General features: G+C 38.4%; 1 protein-coding gene across 4 annotated transcripts in view; it reads right to left on the minus strand.

The window, feature by feature from the left end:
- Positions 1-18,480, minus strand: part of ODAD2 (outer dynein arm docking complex subunit 2) — a 261,250-nt gene that overhangs the window by 159,368 nt on the left and 83,402 nt on the right. For all 4 annotated transcript variants that reach the window (XM_063637276.1, XM_055275003.2, XM_063637275.1 and 1 more), the window contains exon 17: positions 1,559-1,673. In XM_063637276.1, the coding sequence (XP_063493346.1) occupies positions 1,559-1,673 (115 nt within the window). The remainder of the gene's footprint in view (positions 1-1,558; positions 1,674-18,480) is intronic.

An 18,480-nucleotide genomic window follows, 5' to 3' on the forward strand; every position in this document is an offset into this window, starting at 1 on the left:
TCTATCCATCTGACAAAGGGGTGATATCCAGAATCTATAAGGGACTTAAACAAACTTACAAGAAGAAAAAACTCCATCGAAAAGTGGGTGAAAGATATGAAAAGACACTTCTCAAAAGAAGACATTTATGCGACCAATGAACATATGAAAAAAAGCTCATCATCACTGGTCATTAGAGACATACAAATCAAAACCACAATGAGATACCATCTCACACAAGTTAGAATGGTGATCACTAAAAAGTCAGGAAACAACAGATGCTGGAGAGGATGTGGAGAAATAAGAATGCTTTTACACTGTTGGTGGGAGTGTAAATTAGTTCAGCCATTGTGGAAGACAGTGTGGCGATTCCTCAAGGATCTAGAACCAGGAATACCATTTTACCCAGCAATCTCATTACTGGGTATATACCCAAAGGATTATAAATCATTCTACTATAAAGACACATGCACACATATATGTTTATTGCAGCACTATTCACAATAGCAAAGACTTGGAACCAACCAAAATGCTCATCAATGATAGACTGGATAAAGAAAAGGTGGCATTTATACACCATGGAATACTATGCAGCCATAAAAACGAATGAGTTCATGTCCTTTGCAGGGACATGGATGAAGCTGGAAACCATCATTCTCAGCAAACTAATACAGGAACAAAAAAACCAAACACCGCATGTTCTCACTCATAAGTGGGAGCTGAACAGTGAGAACACATGGACACAGGGAGGGGAACATCACACACTGGGGCCTGTCAGGGGGTGGGGGACTAGGGGAGGAATAGCATTAGGAGAAATACCTAATGTAGATGATGGGGTTGATGAGTGGAGCAAACCACCATGGCATGTGTATACCTATGTAACAAAACTGCACGTTCTGCACATGTATCCCAGAACTTAAAGTATAATTTAAAAAAATATTCAACAGGCAGAAATAACTTCAGCAACAAGGATCTTAAAGGGCAATCTCTAAACCCACAGAAAAAATGTTAAGAGAAATAGGCTGAAAAGTGATCTTCAAAGAAAATAATAAAATTTACAAATCAAGGCTAAAATCTATTTCAGAAACTCCTGGTCTCCTGTTTTTAGTGACAGGTAAGAAAAGTGAGAGTCATTGAAATCATGTGACCTTTTCAAGGCAACACAGAATGTAGTGCTGTCTCACTGCAGGCTGTAATGACAATAGAAGCAGTCATGTCTCCCCCATGGCTGCACTCTCTCTGGATAGCAAGTAAATGCAGACAAATTTTTTATCCCTCAAGAGACAAGAACAGTCAACTTGTCCTCACTCTGATTTACCTGGGATGCTTGCTTGCATCGCACCAATTAGCTAGAATTTGGCAAGCACTGCCATCTTCGGCTAGTTTTGCTTTGCATTTTAAAACTGACCAGAAAAAAAGCAATGCTCTGAAATTATTTTGGCATAAACATTGTGCAACACTCTCTCCCACCAGATAAATCTGACTTACAATAAGTCAAAAGCAATTAGTAACCTGTGGTGGCATTTTTCAGTATAGTATTAGACATTCTAGAAGAGACTGACTTGCAGTCCGTTCTTACCTTTGCATTTTCAATGCATGGACAGAGTGCCCACGCTGCGCTGGCCTTCACGTCTGGGTGAGGATTTTTCAGCAGGGACCACAACAAACGAACTCCATCTAAGCGATCAATTATCCTATCGTGGAACCCAAAATCATGATATAAACTGTCATTAGTATGTGAAGACAAACATTTTAATGACCCACTTATTTAATTATTTTTTCTCCTTCTGATATTTTGCTCAGAATTTTTTTTTTCAAAACTTCATCAACAGTAGGGAGATAACATGCTATTGAACTGTCAGCCCTCTGATTTCAGTTTTAAATCCATGACACAGAAAACAAGCTGCTTGATGATTATGATTCACATAAACTGAAAATCAAGCCATGTAATTTTTTAATTAGCTGTACACAGACCTCTTACCTAAATGTAAAAATACTGGTTTCTTTCATATAGTAACATCTAAATACTTTCCAAAACAAATATTTATGCCTCAAAACTGTGCAGTTACCTTTTTTATTTGGTCTATGTTTAATTGACTTACCTTACTGTATGACATATTTTAAATGCTTTCATTCCTAATCTAGCATTAGGAATTAAAATCATTACACCACAGTGCATCCTTTGTTGGGCATGAATAACACGTAACTTGTTTTCCATGTGCACCCTTCCCAGCAAGACTAACACTGCAGACTGTGTTATAATTACTTAAACACACTGTAATCAAAATAGCTTCATGACTAGCTGAAAAATGAATTATCATCAGAGCCATCTCTACACCATCTGTCTTCTGTTTATATATCAATCAGTCCAGGAGCATAACCTTGCAGTAAGGTCCATTGGGTACTCGCAGTGGAGAAGAAGGCCAAACAAAACTTAATAACCTTTACAAACATGGCTTTGTTCGGAAAGGTATATTAAACTCAAAGCAGATGAAAAAAGATAAAGGGCATCAAAATTCCTTTGATTTTTAATCTCAAGTTGAATTAAACACATGTAGTATTGAGCCACAGATAGAATAAATACTAGCTTAAAATGCCATTCAAATTCTTCCTTGAAAATTGACATAAAAACATCTACATGTCTTGATTATCTTAGATGAGTTTACCAGGGGGAAAAATGTATTATTCCAAAGTTTTCAAGTAGGAGATCAGTTTTGCATAACTTTATAAAATTGGTGATGCTGAAAAAGAGCATTGAAAAAAACTGGTGATGCAAATGGCCTATAGTAGGATTAAAACTGTCTTAAAAAGGACTTCTAATAAGAAAAAAACACATAAAAATTATTTTAAAGCAAAGCTTAAGTAAGTAGGTTTTCAAACCTAAAACTTTCACACCATGCTGAGAGAAAACGGTTTTATTTCTCAATTAATGGAAACTCTAAAGAAACATAATAGCACCTCACAATGTTTGCTTTTCAAATTTAAATTGAAAAGTCATATTGCCTTCCACATGCTACTTAAAATATAACTAATGCCAATCTCTGAGCCTCTATTTTCTTCATATAAAATTTCACAATGAACAACAGTGAATAATGGTCTGCCCTATCTTCTCGAATATTTCGCAGCAAATTTGGCATTAGTGATATTTAACTGTATACTGCTGGCCAGAAATAACTCGTCATTACAGTGGAAATCATTTGGATGGCACAAATTTGCAATTTAAAAAAAGGATTATTCAATCCTGGACAATATTTCACAATTAACTTTAAAACAAGTTATAGACAAAATTTCACAATTAACTATAAAAATTCACTATAATTGTAAAATCAGATCTATCATTTACCATTTTCTCCCCAAACCCTAGGCAATTCAGCAGCTACTTAGTTATAATGAGTGAGGGTTTTGATCTCATTACTGGTGTCTTAAAAGAAGACTCAGGGGCGGGGCCCAGTGACTCACACCTGTAATCCCAACACTTTGGGAGGCGAAGGCAGGCAGATCACTTGAAGTCAGGAGTTCAAGACCAGCCTGTCCAATGTGGCTAAATCCTGTCTTTACTAAAAATACAAAAATTAGTCAGGCTTGGTGGCACATGCCTGTAGTCCCAGCTACTCAGGAGGCTGAGGCAGGAGAATCACTTGAACTCAGGAGGCGGAGGTTGCAGTGAGCCGAGATTGCACCACTGCACTCCAGCCTGGGCAACAGAGTGAGTCTTCATTTGAAAAAAAAAAAAAAAAAAAAAAAAAAAGAGACTCAGAACAGTACAGAATGATAACTTCCCATGACAAGAACATGATTGAAAAACATTTGCAACCATAGGAACTAACAAAGTCAGGAGTAGTAAACTTCAGAACTTAACTTTATGCCTTCCATCTCCCTCATCCTCCGCATGAATTCATTTATTGCTAAATTTTACTTCACAATAACTCAAGTATCTGCCCATTTCCCTGTTTTCTATTTTAGCACCCAAATCCCAGTCTTTACCATTTCATATCAGGATTGTTGCGTGAGGGAATAACTTGGTTTTATGTCCTCAGTTTTTCTCAATTTCAATCCATCTTATAAATCCCTGCAAAATTAATCTCCCTAAAGACACTTTTAGAGTTTCTGCAATAGCTCCTTGAGATCAGGATGCCAGGGATATTCATTCTGTTCATGACACTAGCTAGCACATTTAATCAGCGCTTATTAAACAATTCTCAACCCAAAGATCACTCCTAGGGAAAAAAAGTCTCCAATGGCTTCCCGTTGCCTTCATGGTATTAAACCTGCAATTCCAGAGCTCAGTATTTAAATTTTTTAGGGAGCTGGAATTTCTCATAATACTCCTTGACTATCTACTAAACACTAAGTACTAGGCATACAGAAATAACAGATACACTTGGGTCAGGCACGGTGGCTCACGCCTGTAATCCTAACACTTTGGGAGGCCAAGGTGGGTGGATCGCATGAGCTCAAGAGTTCAAGACTAGCCCAGGCAACAAAGGATCCTGTCTCTACAAAAAATACAAAAAAAAATTAGCCAGGCATGGTGGTGCACGACTCTAATCTCAGCTACTTGGGAGGCTGAGGTAGGAGGATGACTTGAGCCCAGGAAGCGGAGGTTGCAGTGAGCCCAGATTGCGCCACCGCACTCTAGCCTGGATGACAGAGCCAGACCCTGTCTCAAAACAAAACAAAACAAAACAAAAAACAAACAAACAAAGAAAACCAGATACAGTCAATTCTCATCAGGGGAAGTTATGTTCTATCAAGTCACTGCAAACCTTAAATGAACAAATACTGAACTACTGCTCCTAGGGTATATATAAAGTGGGTTTCTGTGAGCCTCTGGTCAGAATGTTTTCATCCACCAATCAATATATAACGTTGTTTCACGTGTATTTCTCTTTAAAGACACCTTATTTAATATAGATTGTTGAATCATGAATATTGGACTTATGGCCAATAGCTCTGTAACTTGTGCCTGAATGGCGTTTAGGGAATACATAGATTTTTTCCAAAAGGAACATTGCAGCCGTCCTGCACTTAGGAACACTGGGCGGCACTTCAGCACTATGTTTAGGGACCATATTAAAATAGCAAAATCACCATCCCAGAGCACAGACTGTGAAAAACATGGCACTAAATAGACTGCCAAATGGACGAGCTGTTCACAGTGTGAGAGCTGGAACGAAAAGTCAGAATGTCACCTTTTTGGACCTCAGCAGAGAACATGTGCACCAGGTGACTCAAAATGTGTCCCTGCTCTGCACATGTCCAGGAATGACAGCGCAAGTGATGTGACTACTGATTTGGGGGTTATAAAGTTTAGAGAGTGTATGAATTCATCAACTCAGAATTTGCAAATAATGAGGACTGACTGTATTTTAATTGACCATTGGGAAACTACAGTCTCGTGAGGGTGATAAATAGACCATTATAATCCGTAATAAATGCTGCAATAGATGTGAGCATGGAGTTTCACATGAACAGACAGAAAACACCAGTTTACTCACAGGCCACAGAGATTCTCCTCCTGTTACGCACTTTTCAACTATAGCTGTTTCCCAGCCATCTCCGTATTTTACATAATAATCCATCACTTAAGGTCTACAACAAAACCTCTTTCACAAATTCTCTGGTATCTTCCTCCTTTAAGCTTCTTTTTAATTTTGCTCTCCCTTTTCCTGCCCCTCATACCACATTACTTTGCCTTGTAGTCATGTGTTGTGTGCTTCTTATCTCCCCAATTACCATGTAATCTCCATGACAGCAGGAATTCCGTATTTCCCACCACACTCCCAGCAGGCTACCACACCAGTGAATATTGGTGAAATGGATCTGAAACAAGACAGCCTTTGCTTACTCTTTTTCATTGAATCAAAAATCTCTCCCAACACAAGTACATTCCTCCTTAAACCTCATACTTGCAAAATACATGTTCAAATTCTAAATCTAAGCAGTGAAGTTTTCATTTGAATTTGTCTCTAAGTGGAAAGTGTATTTTCTCAGAATTTCTTGACAACTTCATTGCTTTCTGCATACACAGTGATGCGCTTATAGGTAGTGTTAATTTATACCACTCTCCATTTTCAACAGGTCTACCCCTTACATAGTTCTTTAATTTGATTAGCATCTTGCTCTGAATTCATTTCCAGCAGTATGGTAGCTCTTCTCATTTTGTATAGAAATAGAATTCTAAATTAATTTCTTGACATTGTAAAAACAAAACTGAATTACATGCTTTCAAGATCTTCAGCTTTATCCCAGAAATCAAACTGCCTGGCTGGCAAAATAACAGCTCTAGAAAGATGAATACATGTACATGTTTTTGGTTATTTAAAAAAAAAAAAAAAACAAACCAAAAAGATGCATCTGCTTGCCATGTTTCTCAGGCTCTTGTTATATTAACATTTTCCAGGACTGCTATGAAGTTTGGCTGGCTCATCAGCCCATTGAGGCCATATATATGAACAAATGTGAACAGTTTGTGCCCATACTGTGGGCACAGGCAAGGTTGTAAAGTTTCTTTCTGGCAATATCAACATATCTATTTTGAAACCATAATTTTGCATGTTTTCTAAAAACTTCACAGTATTTGCTGAAAATTACACTGATAAATACCATTGTATGACAGTGGCTCAAACTAAGTGTGGTTTGCTTAAAAGAACATGACGTTCTTAAACCACAACATTAAAGGATGCGACTGTCATCTACAAGTTTTGAAACCAAGTTGGCAATTCAATAAAATGGGAAACATAAATGTATGTCAGAATTAAAATGATCATCCCTGGGAAAAACAGATTAGAAGAGAATTTTTACTTTTAAAAAAATCCTTAAGGTTTTTACGTTTCTACCTCTATGTGTTATTCCAAAGAGGCCATGGGACAACAAATTTGGAGAAAAGATGTGAATGTGGCAGTCTTGGGAGAAGTATGTCAGAAATTCTTTAGCCTTTGGAAAGCAGGAGGATAGTCGATGCTTTTATAGTTGGTATAAGCAATATGATTAGAAAGACTCTAGAAACCTTTTTTGTCAGAAAAATTATTCATCATTTAGTAAATACGTTTTTCCTTCTTTTTTCAACTTTTTAGTTTCAGGGGTACATGTGCAGGTTTGTTAAATAGGTAAATTACGTGTCGCGGGGGTTTGGTGTACAGATTATTTTGTTACCCAGATAATAAGCATGATACCTGATAGGCAGTTTTTTGATCCCCGCCCTCCTCCCACCCTCCACCTTCAAGTAGGCCCTGGAGTCTATTGTTTCCTTCTTTGTGTCCATGTGTACTCAGTGTTTGCTTCCCACTGATAAGTGAGAACATGCGGTATTTGGTTTTCTATCCCTGCATTAATTTGCTTAGGGTAATGGTCTCCAGCTCTATGTATGTTGTTGCAAAAACAATTACAACAACATAAAAATGGACAAATTAGACCTAATTAAATTGAAGAGAGCTTCTGCACAGCAAAAGAAACTATCCACAGAGTAAACAGATAAACCCACAGAATGGGAGAAAATATATGCAAACTATGCATCTGACAAAAGTCTAATATCCACAATCTATAAGAAACTCAAATTAACAAGCAAAAACTGAATAACCCCATTAAAAAGTGGTCAAAGCACATGAACAGATACTTCTCAAAAGAAGACATACACGTGGCCAGCAAGCATATTAAAAAATGTTCAACATCACTGATCATTAGAGAACTGCAAATCAAAACCACAAGGAGATACTATCTCACATCAGTCAGAATGGCTATTATGAAAAAGTAAAAAAATAACAGATGCTGGCAAGGTAATGGAGAAAAAGGAAAGCTTGTACACTGCTGGTAGGAATGCAAATTAGTTCAGCCACTGTGGAAAGCAGTTCGGAGATTTCTCAAAGAACTTAAAACAACTAACATTTAACCCAGCAATCCCATTATTAGGTATAAACCCAAAGGAATATAAATCATTCCACCATAAAGATACATGCATGTATATGTTTACTGCAGCAAAATTCACAGTAGCAAAGACATAGAATCAACCTAAATGCCCATCAATGGTAGACTGGATAAAGAAAATGTACAGAATAACCCGGTGGAGCCAAGATGGCCGAATAGGAACAGCTCCGGTCTCCAGCTCCCAGCCCCAGCGACACAGAAGACGGGTGATTTCTGCATTTCTGCTTGAGGTACCGGTTTCATCTCACTAGGGAGTGCCTAACAGTGGGTTCAGGACAGTCGGTGAAGCGCACTGTGCGCGAGCCGAAGCAGGGCGAGGCATTGCCTCACTCGGGAAGCGCAAGGGGTCAGGGAGTTCCCTTTCCTAGTCAAAGAAAGGGGAAACAGACGGCACCTGGAATATCGGGTCAGTCCCGTCCTAATACTGCACTTTTCCAACGGGCCTGGAAAACGGCACACTAGGAGATTGTGTCCCGCACCTGGCTCGGAGGGTCCTATGCCCACAGAGTCTCGCTGATTGCTAGCACAGCAGTCTGAGATCAAGCTGCAAGGCGGCAACGAGGCTGGGGGAGGGGCGCCCGCCATTGCCCAGGCTTGCTTAGGTAAACAAAGCAGCCAGGAAGCTCGAACTGGGTGGAGCCCACCACAGCTCAAGGAGGCCTGCCTGCCTCTGTAGGCTCCACCTCTGGGGGCAGGGCACAGACAACCAAAAACTCAGCGAGAACCTCCACAGCCTTAAATGTCCCTGTCTGACTGACAGCTTTGAAGAGAGTAGTGGTTCTCCCAGCACGCAGCTGGAGATCTGAGAACAGACAGACTGCCTCCTAAAGTGGGTCCCTCACCCCTGAGCAGCCTAACTGGGAGGCACCCCCCCAGTAGGGACAGACTGACACCTCATTCAACCGGGTACTCCTCTGAGACAAAACTTTCAGAGGAACTGTCAGACAGCTGAATTTGTGGTCTCACGAAAATCTGCTGTTCTGCAGCCACCGGTGCTGACACCCAGCCAAACAGGGTCTGGAGTGGACCTCTAGTAAACTCCAACAGACCTGCAGCTGAGGGTCTTGTCTGGTAGAAGGAAAATTAACAAACAGAAAGGACATCCACACCAAAAACCCATCTGTACATCACCATCATCGAAGACAAAAAGTAGACAAAACCACAAAGATGGGGAAAAAACAGACCAAAAAAACTGGAAACTCTAAAAAACAGAGCACCTCTCCTCCTCCAAAGGAACGCAGTTCCTCACCAGCAACGGAACAAAGCTGGATGGAGGATGACTTTGATGAGTTGAGAGAAGAAGGCTTCAGACGATCAAACTACTCTGAGCTACGAGAGGAAATTCAAAACAATAGCAAAGAAGTTAAAAACTTTGAAAAAAAATTAGAAGAATGGATAACTAAAATAACCAATGGAGAGAAGGGCTTAAAGGAGATGATGGAGCTGAAAGCCAAGTTTCGAGAACTACGCGAAGAATGCAGAAGCCTCAGTAGCAGATGCGATCAACTGGAAGAAAGGGTATCGCTGATATAAGATGAAATGAATGAAATGAAGAGAGAAGGGAAGTTTAGAGAAAAAAGAATAAAAAGAAATGAACAAAGCCTCCAAGAAATTTGGGACTATGTGAAAAGACCAAACCTACATCTGATTGGTGTACCTGAAAATGATGGGGAGAATGGAACCAAGTTGGAAAACACTCTGCAAGATATTATCCAGGAGAACTTCCCCAATCTAGCAAGGCAGGCCAGCATTCAGATTCAGGAAATACAGACAACGCCACAAAGATACTCCTCGAGAAGGGCAACTCCAAGACACATAATTGTCAGATTCACCAAAGTTGAAATGAAGGAAAAAATGTTAAGGGCAGCCAGAGAGAAAGGTCGGGTTACCCACAAAGGGAAGCCCATCAGACTAACAGCTGATCTCTCAGCAGAAACTCTACAAGCCAGAAGAGAGTGGGGGCCGATATTCAACATTCTTAAAGAAAAGAATTTTCAACCCAGAATTTCCTATCCCGCCAAACTAAGCTTCATAAGTGAAGGAGAAATAAAATACTTTACAGACAAGCAAACGCTGAGTGATTTTGTCACCACCAGGCCTGCCCTAAAAGAGCTCCTGAAGGAAGCACTAAACATGGAAAGGAACAACCGGTACCGGCCCCTGCAAAAACATGCCAAATTGTAAAGACCATGGAGGCTAGGAAGAAACTATAGCAACTAACGAGCAAAATAACCAACTAACATCATAATGACAGGATCAGATTCACACATAACAATATTCACGTTAAATGTAAATGGGCTAAATGCTCCAATCAAAAGACACAGACTGGCAAACTGGATAAGGAGTCAGGACCCATCAGTGTGCTGTATTCAGGAAACCCATCTCACGTGCAGAGACACACATAGACTCAAAATAAAGGGATGGAGGAAGATCTATCAAGCAACTGGAAAACAAAAAAAGGCAGGGGTTGCAATCCTAGTCTCTGATAAAATAGACTTTAAACCAACAAAGATCAAAAGAGACAAAGAAGGCCATTACATAATGGTAAAGGGATCAATTCAACAAGAAGAGCTAACTATCCTAAATATATATGCACCCAACACAGGAGCACCCAGATTCATAAAGCAAGTCCTCACTGACCTACAAAGGGACTTAAACTCCCACACAATAATAATGGGAGATTTTAACACCCCACTGTCAGCATTAGACAGATCAACGAGACAGAAAGTTAACAAGGATATCCAGGAATTGAACTCAGCTCTACATAAAGTGGACCTAATAGACATCTACAGAACTCTCCACCCCAAATCAACAGAATATACATTTTTTTCAGCACCACACCACACCTATTCCAAAATTGACCACATAGTTGGAAGTAAAGCTCTTCTCAGCAAATGTAAAAGAACAGAGATTATAACAAACTGTCTCTCAGACCACAGTGCAATCAAACTAGAACTCAGGATTAAGAAACTCAGTCAAAACCGCTCAACTACATGGAAACTGAACAACCTGCTCCTGAATGACTATTGGGTACATAATGAAATGAAGGCAGAAATAAAGATGTTCTTTGAAACCAACGAGAACAAAGACACAACATACCAGAATCTCTGGGACACGTTCAAAGCAGTGTGTAGAGGGAAATTTATAGCACTAAATGCCCACAAGAGAAAGCAGGAAAGATCCAAAATTGACACCCTAACATCACAATTAAAAGAACTAGAAAAGCAAGAGCAAACACATTCAAAAGCTAGCAGAAGGCTAGAAATAACTAAAATCAGAGCAGAACTGAAGGAAATAGAGACACAAAAAACCCTTCAAAAAATTAATGAATCCAGGAGCTGGTTTTTTGAAAAGATCAACAAAATTGATGGACCGCTAGCAAGACTAATAAAGAAGAAAAGAGAGAAGAATCAAATAGATGCAATAAAAAACGAAAAAGGGGATATCACCACCGATCCCACAGAAATACAATCTACCATCAGAGAATACTACAAACACCTCTATGCAAATAAACTAGAAAATCTAGAAGAAATGGATAAATTCCTCGACAAATACACCCTCCCAAGACTAAACCAGGAAGAAGTTGAATCTCTGAATAGACCAATAACAGGTTCTGAAATTGTGGCAATAATCAATAGCTTACCAACCAAAAAGAGTCCAGGACCTGATGGATTCACAGCTGAATTCTACCAGAGGTACAAGGAGGAACTGGTACCATTCCTTCTGAAACTATTCCAATCGATAGAAAAAGAGGGAATCCTCCCTAACAGATTTTACGAAGCCAGCATCGTCCTGATACCAAAACCTGGCAGAGACATAACCAAAAAAGAGAATTTCAGACCAATATCCTTGATGAACATTGATGCAAAAATCCTCAATAAAATACTGGCAAACCGAATCCAGCAGCACATCAAAAAGCTTATCCACCATGATCAAGTGGGCTTCATCCCTGGGATGCAAGGCTGGTTCAACATACACAAATCAATAAATGTAATCCAGCATATAAACAGAACCAAAGACAAAAACCACATGATTATCTCAATAGATGCAGAAAAGGCCTTTGACAAAATTCAACAACCCTTCATGCTAAAAACTCTCAATAAATTAGGTATTGATGGGACGTATCTCAAAATAATAAGAGCTATCTACAACAAACCCACAGCCAATATCATACTGAATGGGCAAAAACTGGAAGCATTCCCTCTGAAAACGGGCACAAGACAGGGATGCCCTCTCTCACCGCTCCTATTCAACATAGTGTTGGAAGTTCTGGCCAGAGCAATCAGGCAGGAGAAGGAAATAAAGGGTATTCAATTAGGAAAAGAGGAAGTCAAATTGTCCCTGTTTGCAGATGACATGATTGTATATCTAGAAAACCCCACTGTCTCAGCCCCAAATCTCCTTAAGCTGATTAGCAACTTCAGCAAAGTCTCAGGATACAAAATTAATGTACAAAAATCACAAGCATTCTTGTACACCAATAACAGACAAACAGAGAGCCAAATCATGAGTGAACTCCCATTCACAATTGCTTCAAAGAGAATAAAATACCTAGGAATCCAACTTACAAGGGATGTGAAGGACCTCTTCAAGGAGAACTACAAACCACTGCTCAATGAAATAAAAGAGGATACAAACAAATGGAAGAACATTCCATGCTCATGGGTTGGAAGAATCAATATCGTGAAAATGGCCATACTGCCCAAGGTAATTTATAGATTCAATGCCATCCCCATCAAGCTACCAATGACTTTCTTCACAGAATTGGAAAAAACTACTTTAAAGTTCATATGGAACCAAAAAAGAGCCCGCATCGCCAAGTCAATCCTAAGCCAAAAGAACAAAGCTGGAGGCATCACGCTACCTGACTTTAAACTATACTACAAGGCTACAGTAACCAAAACAGCATGGTACTGGTACCACAACAGAGACATAGATCAATGGAACAGAACAGAGCCCTCAGAAATGATGCCGCATAGCTACAACTATCTGATCTTTGACAAACCTGACAAAAACAAGAAATGGGGAAAGGATTCCCTATTTAATAAATGGTGCTGGGAAAACTGGCTAGCCATATGTAGAAAGCTGCAACTGGATCCCTTCCTTACACCTTATACAAAAATTAATTCAAGATGGATTAAAGACTTATATGTTAGACCTAAAACCATTAAAATCCTACAAGAAAACCTAGGCAATACCATTCAGGACATAGGCGTGGGCAAGGACTTCATGTCTAAAACACCAAAAGCAATGGCAACAAAAGCCAAAATCGACAAATGGGATCTCATTAAACTAAAGAGCTTCTGCACAGCAAAAGAAACTATCATCAGAGTGAACAGGCAACCTACACAATGGGAGAAAATTTTTGCAACCTACTCATCTGACAAAGGGCTAATATCCAGAATCTACAATGAACTCAAACAAATTTACAAGAAAAAAACAAACAACCCCATCAAAAAGTGGGCAGAGGACATGAACAGACACTTCTCAAAAGAAGACATTTATGCAGCCAAAAAACACATGAAGAAATGCTCCTCATCACTGGCCATCAGAGAAATGCAAATCAAAACCACAGTGAGATACCATCTCACACCAGTTAGAATGGCCATCATTAAAAAATCAGGAAACAACAGGTGCTGGAGAGGATGTGGAGAAATAGGAACACTTTTACACTGTTGGTGGGACTGTAAACTAGTTCAACCATTGTGGAAGTCAGTGTGGCGATTCCTCAGGGATCTAGAACTAGAAATACCATTTGACCCAGCCATCCCATTACTGGGTATATACCCAAAGGACTATAAATCATGCTGCTATAAAGACACATGCACACGTATGTTTATTGCGGCACTATTCACAATAGCAAAGAGTTGGAACCAACCCAAATGTCCAACAACGATAGACTGGATTAAGAAAATGTGGCACATATACACCATGGAATACTATGCAGCCATAAAAAATGATGAGTTCGTGTCCTTTGTAGGGACATGGATGAAACTGGAAAACATCATTCTCAGTAAACTATCGCAAGGACAAAAAACCAAACACCGCATGTTCTCACTCATAGGTGGGAATTGAACAATGAGAACTCATGGACACAGGAAGGGGAACATCACGCTCCGGGGACTGTTGTGGGGTGGGGGGAGGGGGGAGGGACAGCATTAGGAGATACACCTAATGCTAAATGACGAGTTAATGGGTGCAGGAAATCAACATGGCACATGGATACATATGTAACAAACCTGCACATTGTGCACATGTACCCTAAAACCCTAAAGTATAATAAAAAAAAAAAAAAAAAAGAAAATGTACATACAAACCATGGAGTACCACGCAGCCATAAAAAAGAATGAGATCAAACAATAAATATTAAGTGAGAGCCAATTATATCCCATGCATTGCAACACATCGAGAGGCACAAAATATCTAGTTGTCCAACTTTTAGCAATGCTGAGTTTGGTCATTTAATTATGATGGTGACCACCAGATCTTTCCATTGTAAAGATGCCATTTTTTCTTTTCATTGTATAACAATCTGTGGGGTCATATTATGTCTCCCTGAGAAAGTCCTGTTCCAACAATCATTCCCTATTTTAAATTTTAGCATTCATTAATTATCCTTGCCTAAAATAATTATTTTACTGGGAATTGTAAAATAGTGATTTTTCTAATTCTGTTCATTTTCTCAATTTGTTACTTGACATTATTCTATGAAAAAGAGCTTTTCTTTCATTAACTAGAGCTCAATTACAGTTTCTCCGTAAAGGCAGAATAAATGTTTAATCTGTTCCCTTTAATGACCAATTTGTGGTTATCTCCTCTGTAGGCAAAGGAAAAAATAGCATTTCCATTATTTATAAATATGTATGTATGTGTGTGTATATATATATGTGTGTATATAAATATGCATGTATACACATACTTTATATATGTATATAAAATGGAAATGCTATATTTGAAAACTACAGTATTAGAAATGAAGAATTCATTAGATGGGCTTAACAGCAAATTAGACACAGAAGAGAAAGGGATCTGTGAATTCAAGGCAATAAAATATATCCAAACAGAAAAACAAAGAGAAAAGCCTGACCTTTTCTCCTTTGAAAAAGAAGTTACAGAGTTCAATGTCTGTGAAATATTATTAAATGAAACAACATATGCATGATTGGAATACCAAGAAGAAGGCAGAGAGAGAATGGGACCAAAGAATATTTGTGAAGGCGATAATTGTAATCTTCCCCTAAATTGATGGCAGACATTAATCCATAGGTCCAAGAAGCTCAGTGAACCCTAAATGCAAGTAAAAACCACAATATAAATGAAAGTAAAAACCACACCTACACACATCATAATCAAATGGCTGAAACCCAAAGGTAAAAAGCCAATCTTAAAAGCAACAAAGAAAAAAAATGCACACGTCTTAGTCCCTTCAGGCGCAATAACAGAATGCCATATGCTGGGTGGCTTGTAAACAACACACATTTATTTCTCACAGTTCTGGAGGCTGGGAAGTCAAAGATAAAGGCAGGCAGATGCAGTGTCTAGTGAGAGTCTGCTTACTGGTTCATAGACAGTCATATTTTCACCTCAACTTCACATGGTAGAAGGTGCAAAGGAGCTCTCTGGGGACTCTTTTAAAAGGGCATTAATTTCATTCGTGAGGCCTCTACCCTCACGTCCTAATCACTTCCCAAAAGTCTCAGCTCTAAATTTTCTCACAATGGGGATTAAGTTTCAACATGTAAATGTGAGGGAACAGTATACATAACACAGTAGGTATAGGGAATTATGGTATGATTGACTTCTGACTTCTCATAAGAAACTCAGTGAGGGCAAGAAGACAATAGAATGGCATTTATAAAATGCTAGAAGAAAAAGAACTGTCAACCTAGACTTCTGTATCCAGTGAAAACATCCTTCAAAAGGGATAGTAAATCCTCTTTCCTTTGCCTTAGCCCTAAAGCCAGTAAGTGGAGCACAGCAAAACCAATGTGTGGGGCAGAACAAAGTAGTCATCCATGATATTGCCAGAAAGAAACTCTATGATCTTAACCATGCCTACAATATGGACACAAACTGTTCACATTTGTTCATATATATGGCCTCAATTAGCAGGTGAGCCAACAAGGTTGCTTTAATGGTCCAGCATGGAGTGTTAGAGCACAAGAAGGATGAAGAGAGAATCTCTCTAAGTGTAGGGGGAAACAGTCACAAGATATTAGAACCTAAATAGAGTGATTGAAGCATTCTTTAGTGGTGCAACCCAATGCGGGAAGTCAGAACCCTAGCAGAATAAGGGGAATATCCCCACTGAGAATTAGCCTGGTATGTGGGGACAGAGACTGAGAAGTGTGAAAGAAAGTGCCAATATAGTGGAGCAGTGTGGCACAGGAGATCAAAAGCTGAGCAGGGTGAGGAGGGCAGATATACTAGGGGAAGGTGGCCTAACATGGGGAACTAAAGCCTGAATGGGGTGAAGAGAACATTTTGGAGGCTGGGTAATCCAGCATGGTAAATCAGAACCAGCACAGGGTGAGGAGAGCATCTGCAAAGGGGAGGAGATGGGGATGATGATGAAAGCTTGGTTACATACAAGGAAATTGATCAAATAAGTAAGGACGGAAGTCAGTTTCTCACTGTCAATGAAGAGAATTATAAATACAGTTGACCCTTGATAACATGGGTTTCAGCTGTGTGGGACCACTTACATATGGGTTTCCTTCCATCTCTGCCACCCCTGAGACAGCAAGGCCAACGCCTCTTCTTCCTCCTCCTCCTCAGCCTGCTCAACGTGAAGATGACCAAGATGAAGATCTTTATGAAGATTCACTTCCACTTAATGAATAGTAATTATATTTTCTCTTCCTTAGAATTTTCTTAATAACATTTTCTTTTCTCTAGCTTACATTATTGTAAGAAATCAGTATATAACATACAAAATATGTGCTAATTGTTTATGCTATTGGTAAGGCTTCTGATCAACAGTAGGCTATTAGCAGCTAAGTTTTGGGGAAGCCAAAAGTTATACACAGATTTTCGACTGCATGGAGGGTTAGCGTCTCTAACCCCTGTGTTGTTCAAGGGACAGCTCACCCCTTTCTCAGGAGTTGATAAAATAAAATTTAAAAAATGATAAAGATAGAAAAGACTGAAAAACCACACTTAACCAATTTCACTTAATCAACATTTTAAAAGCATTGCATACAACTACTGCAGAATACACAGTTTTCTCTCAGTGCAAATGGAATATTGACAAATACAGACCAGATGGCTGAGTCATAAAGCCTAATATGAAAGAACTGAAATCACATATAATATCATCCCTGACCTTGTGGTTTTAAACTAGAAATCAATAACAACATGGGCTCTGGAAAATAACCAGTTTTAGAAATTAAGCAGCACTTGTAAACAATCCCTGGGTCCAAGGTAAATCACACAAAAAATAGAAACTATTTTGAATTAAATAAAAATGAAATCACAACTTACATTTGTGGGATGAGGCTAAAACTGTGCTTAAAGAAAAACGTATACCTTTAAAAAAGTATACAAGACAAGAATTGGCCTATAATACCAATGAACACAGCTTTTACCTTAAGAAGCTAGAAAAAGAAGCAAAAGTTAAACACAAATAAGTACAATAAATAAAATAATTAAAAATAAGGCAGATATTAATGAAATAGGGAATAGACAAAAATAGAGTAAATAAAGTCAAAAGTTGGTTCTTTTAAAAGGTGAATAAAAATGGTAAACGACTAAAGAAAGGTTGACAAACTTTTTCTGTAAAGGTCCAGATAGTAAACTTTGTAGGCTTTGTAGGTAACATATAAGCTCTATTGAATAGTCTTCTTTGCTTTGTTTTTGTTTGTAAAACCAATTGAAAATATAAAAATAATTAGCTCACAGATTATTTTTTAATGGACCATGGTCCTCCCAAAAAAGAGATTGATGGAGAAAGAGAAAAATGAGATCTACTATCATTATAGAATCTACAAAGATTAAAAGAATAATAAAATGAATAATAGAAGGATATTATAATAATTTTAGGCTAAGAAATAAAATAAAATGAACATATTTCCAAATTACCAAAACTGACCCAAGAAGGAATTGAAAACCTACATAGTGCCATATCTTTAAATAAATTGAATTTGTAATTTTAAAAACCAATTAAAAAGGAATCCTTTTCATAAAAAAAACTCCAATTTAGATAATTCTGCTACGTGAATTATATCAATACTTAAGAAAAAATAATCCTACACAAAATCTATCAGAAAATAAAGAGAAAAAATAATTTCTCAACTTGTCCTATAAGGCCTGCATAAACCTGATACTAACACTTGACAAAGATATTACAAGGAAAGAAAACTACAAATCGACATATCTCATGAACATAAACACAAAATATAAAATATCAGCAACTTAAACGCAAGAATGCATGAAAAAGGTAACGCAACATGATCAGAGTAATTTTATCCAAGGAATGGAAGTTTGGCTCATCCTTCCAAAACAAATCATGGTAAGTCACTTTATTAATAGAACAAAAGAAAAATCATCTTATTTATTTATAGAACAAAAGAAAAATCA

Source organism: Symphalangus syndactylus, chromosome 4, assembly GCF_028878055.3.
Source record: "Symphalangus syndactylus isolate Jambi chromosome 4, NHGRI_mSymSyn1-v2.1_pri, whole genome shotgun sequence".
Taxonomy (NCBI): Eukaryota; Metazoa; Chordata; class Mammalia; order Primates; family Hylobatidae; genus Symphalangus; species Symphalangus syndactylus.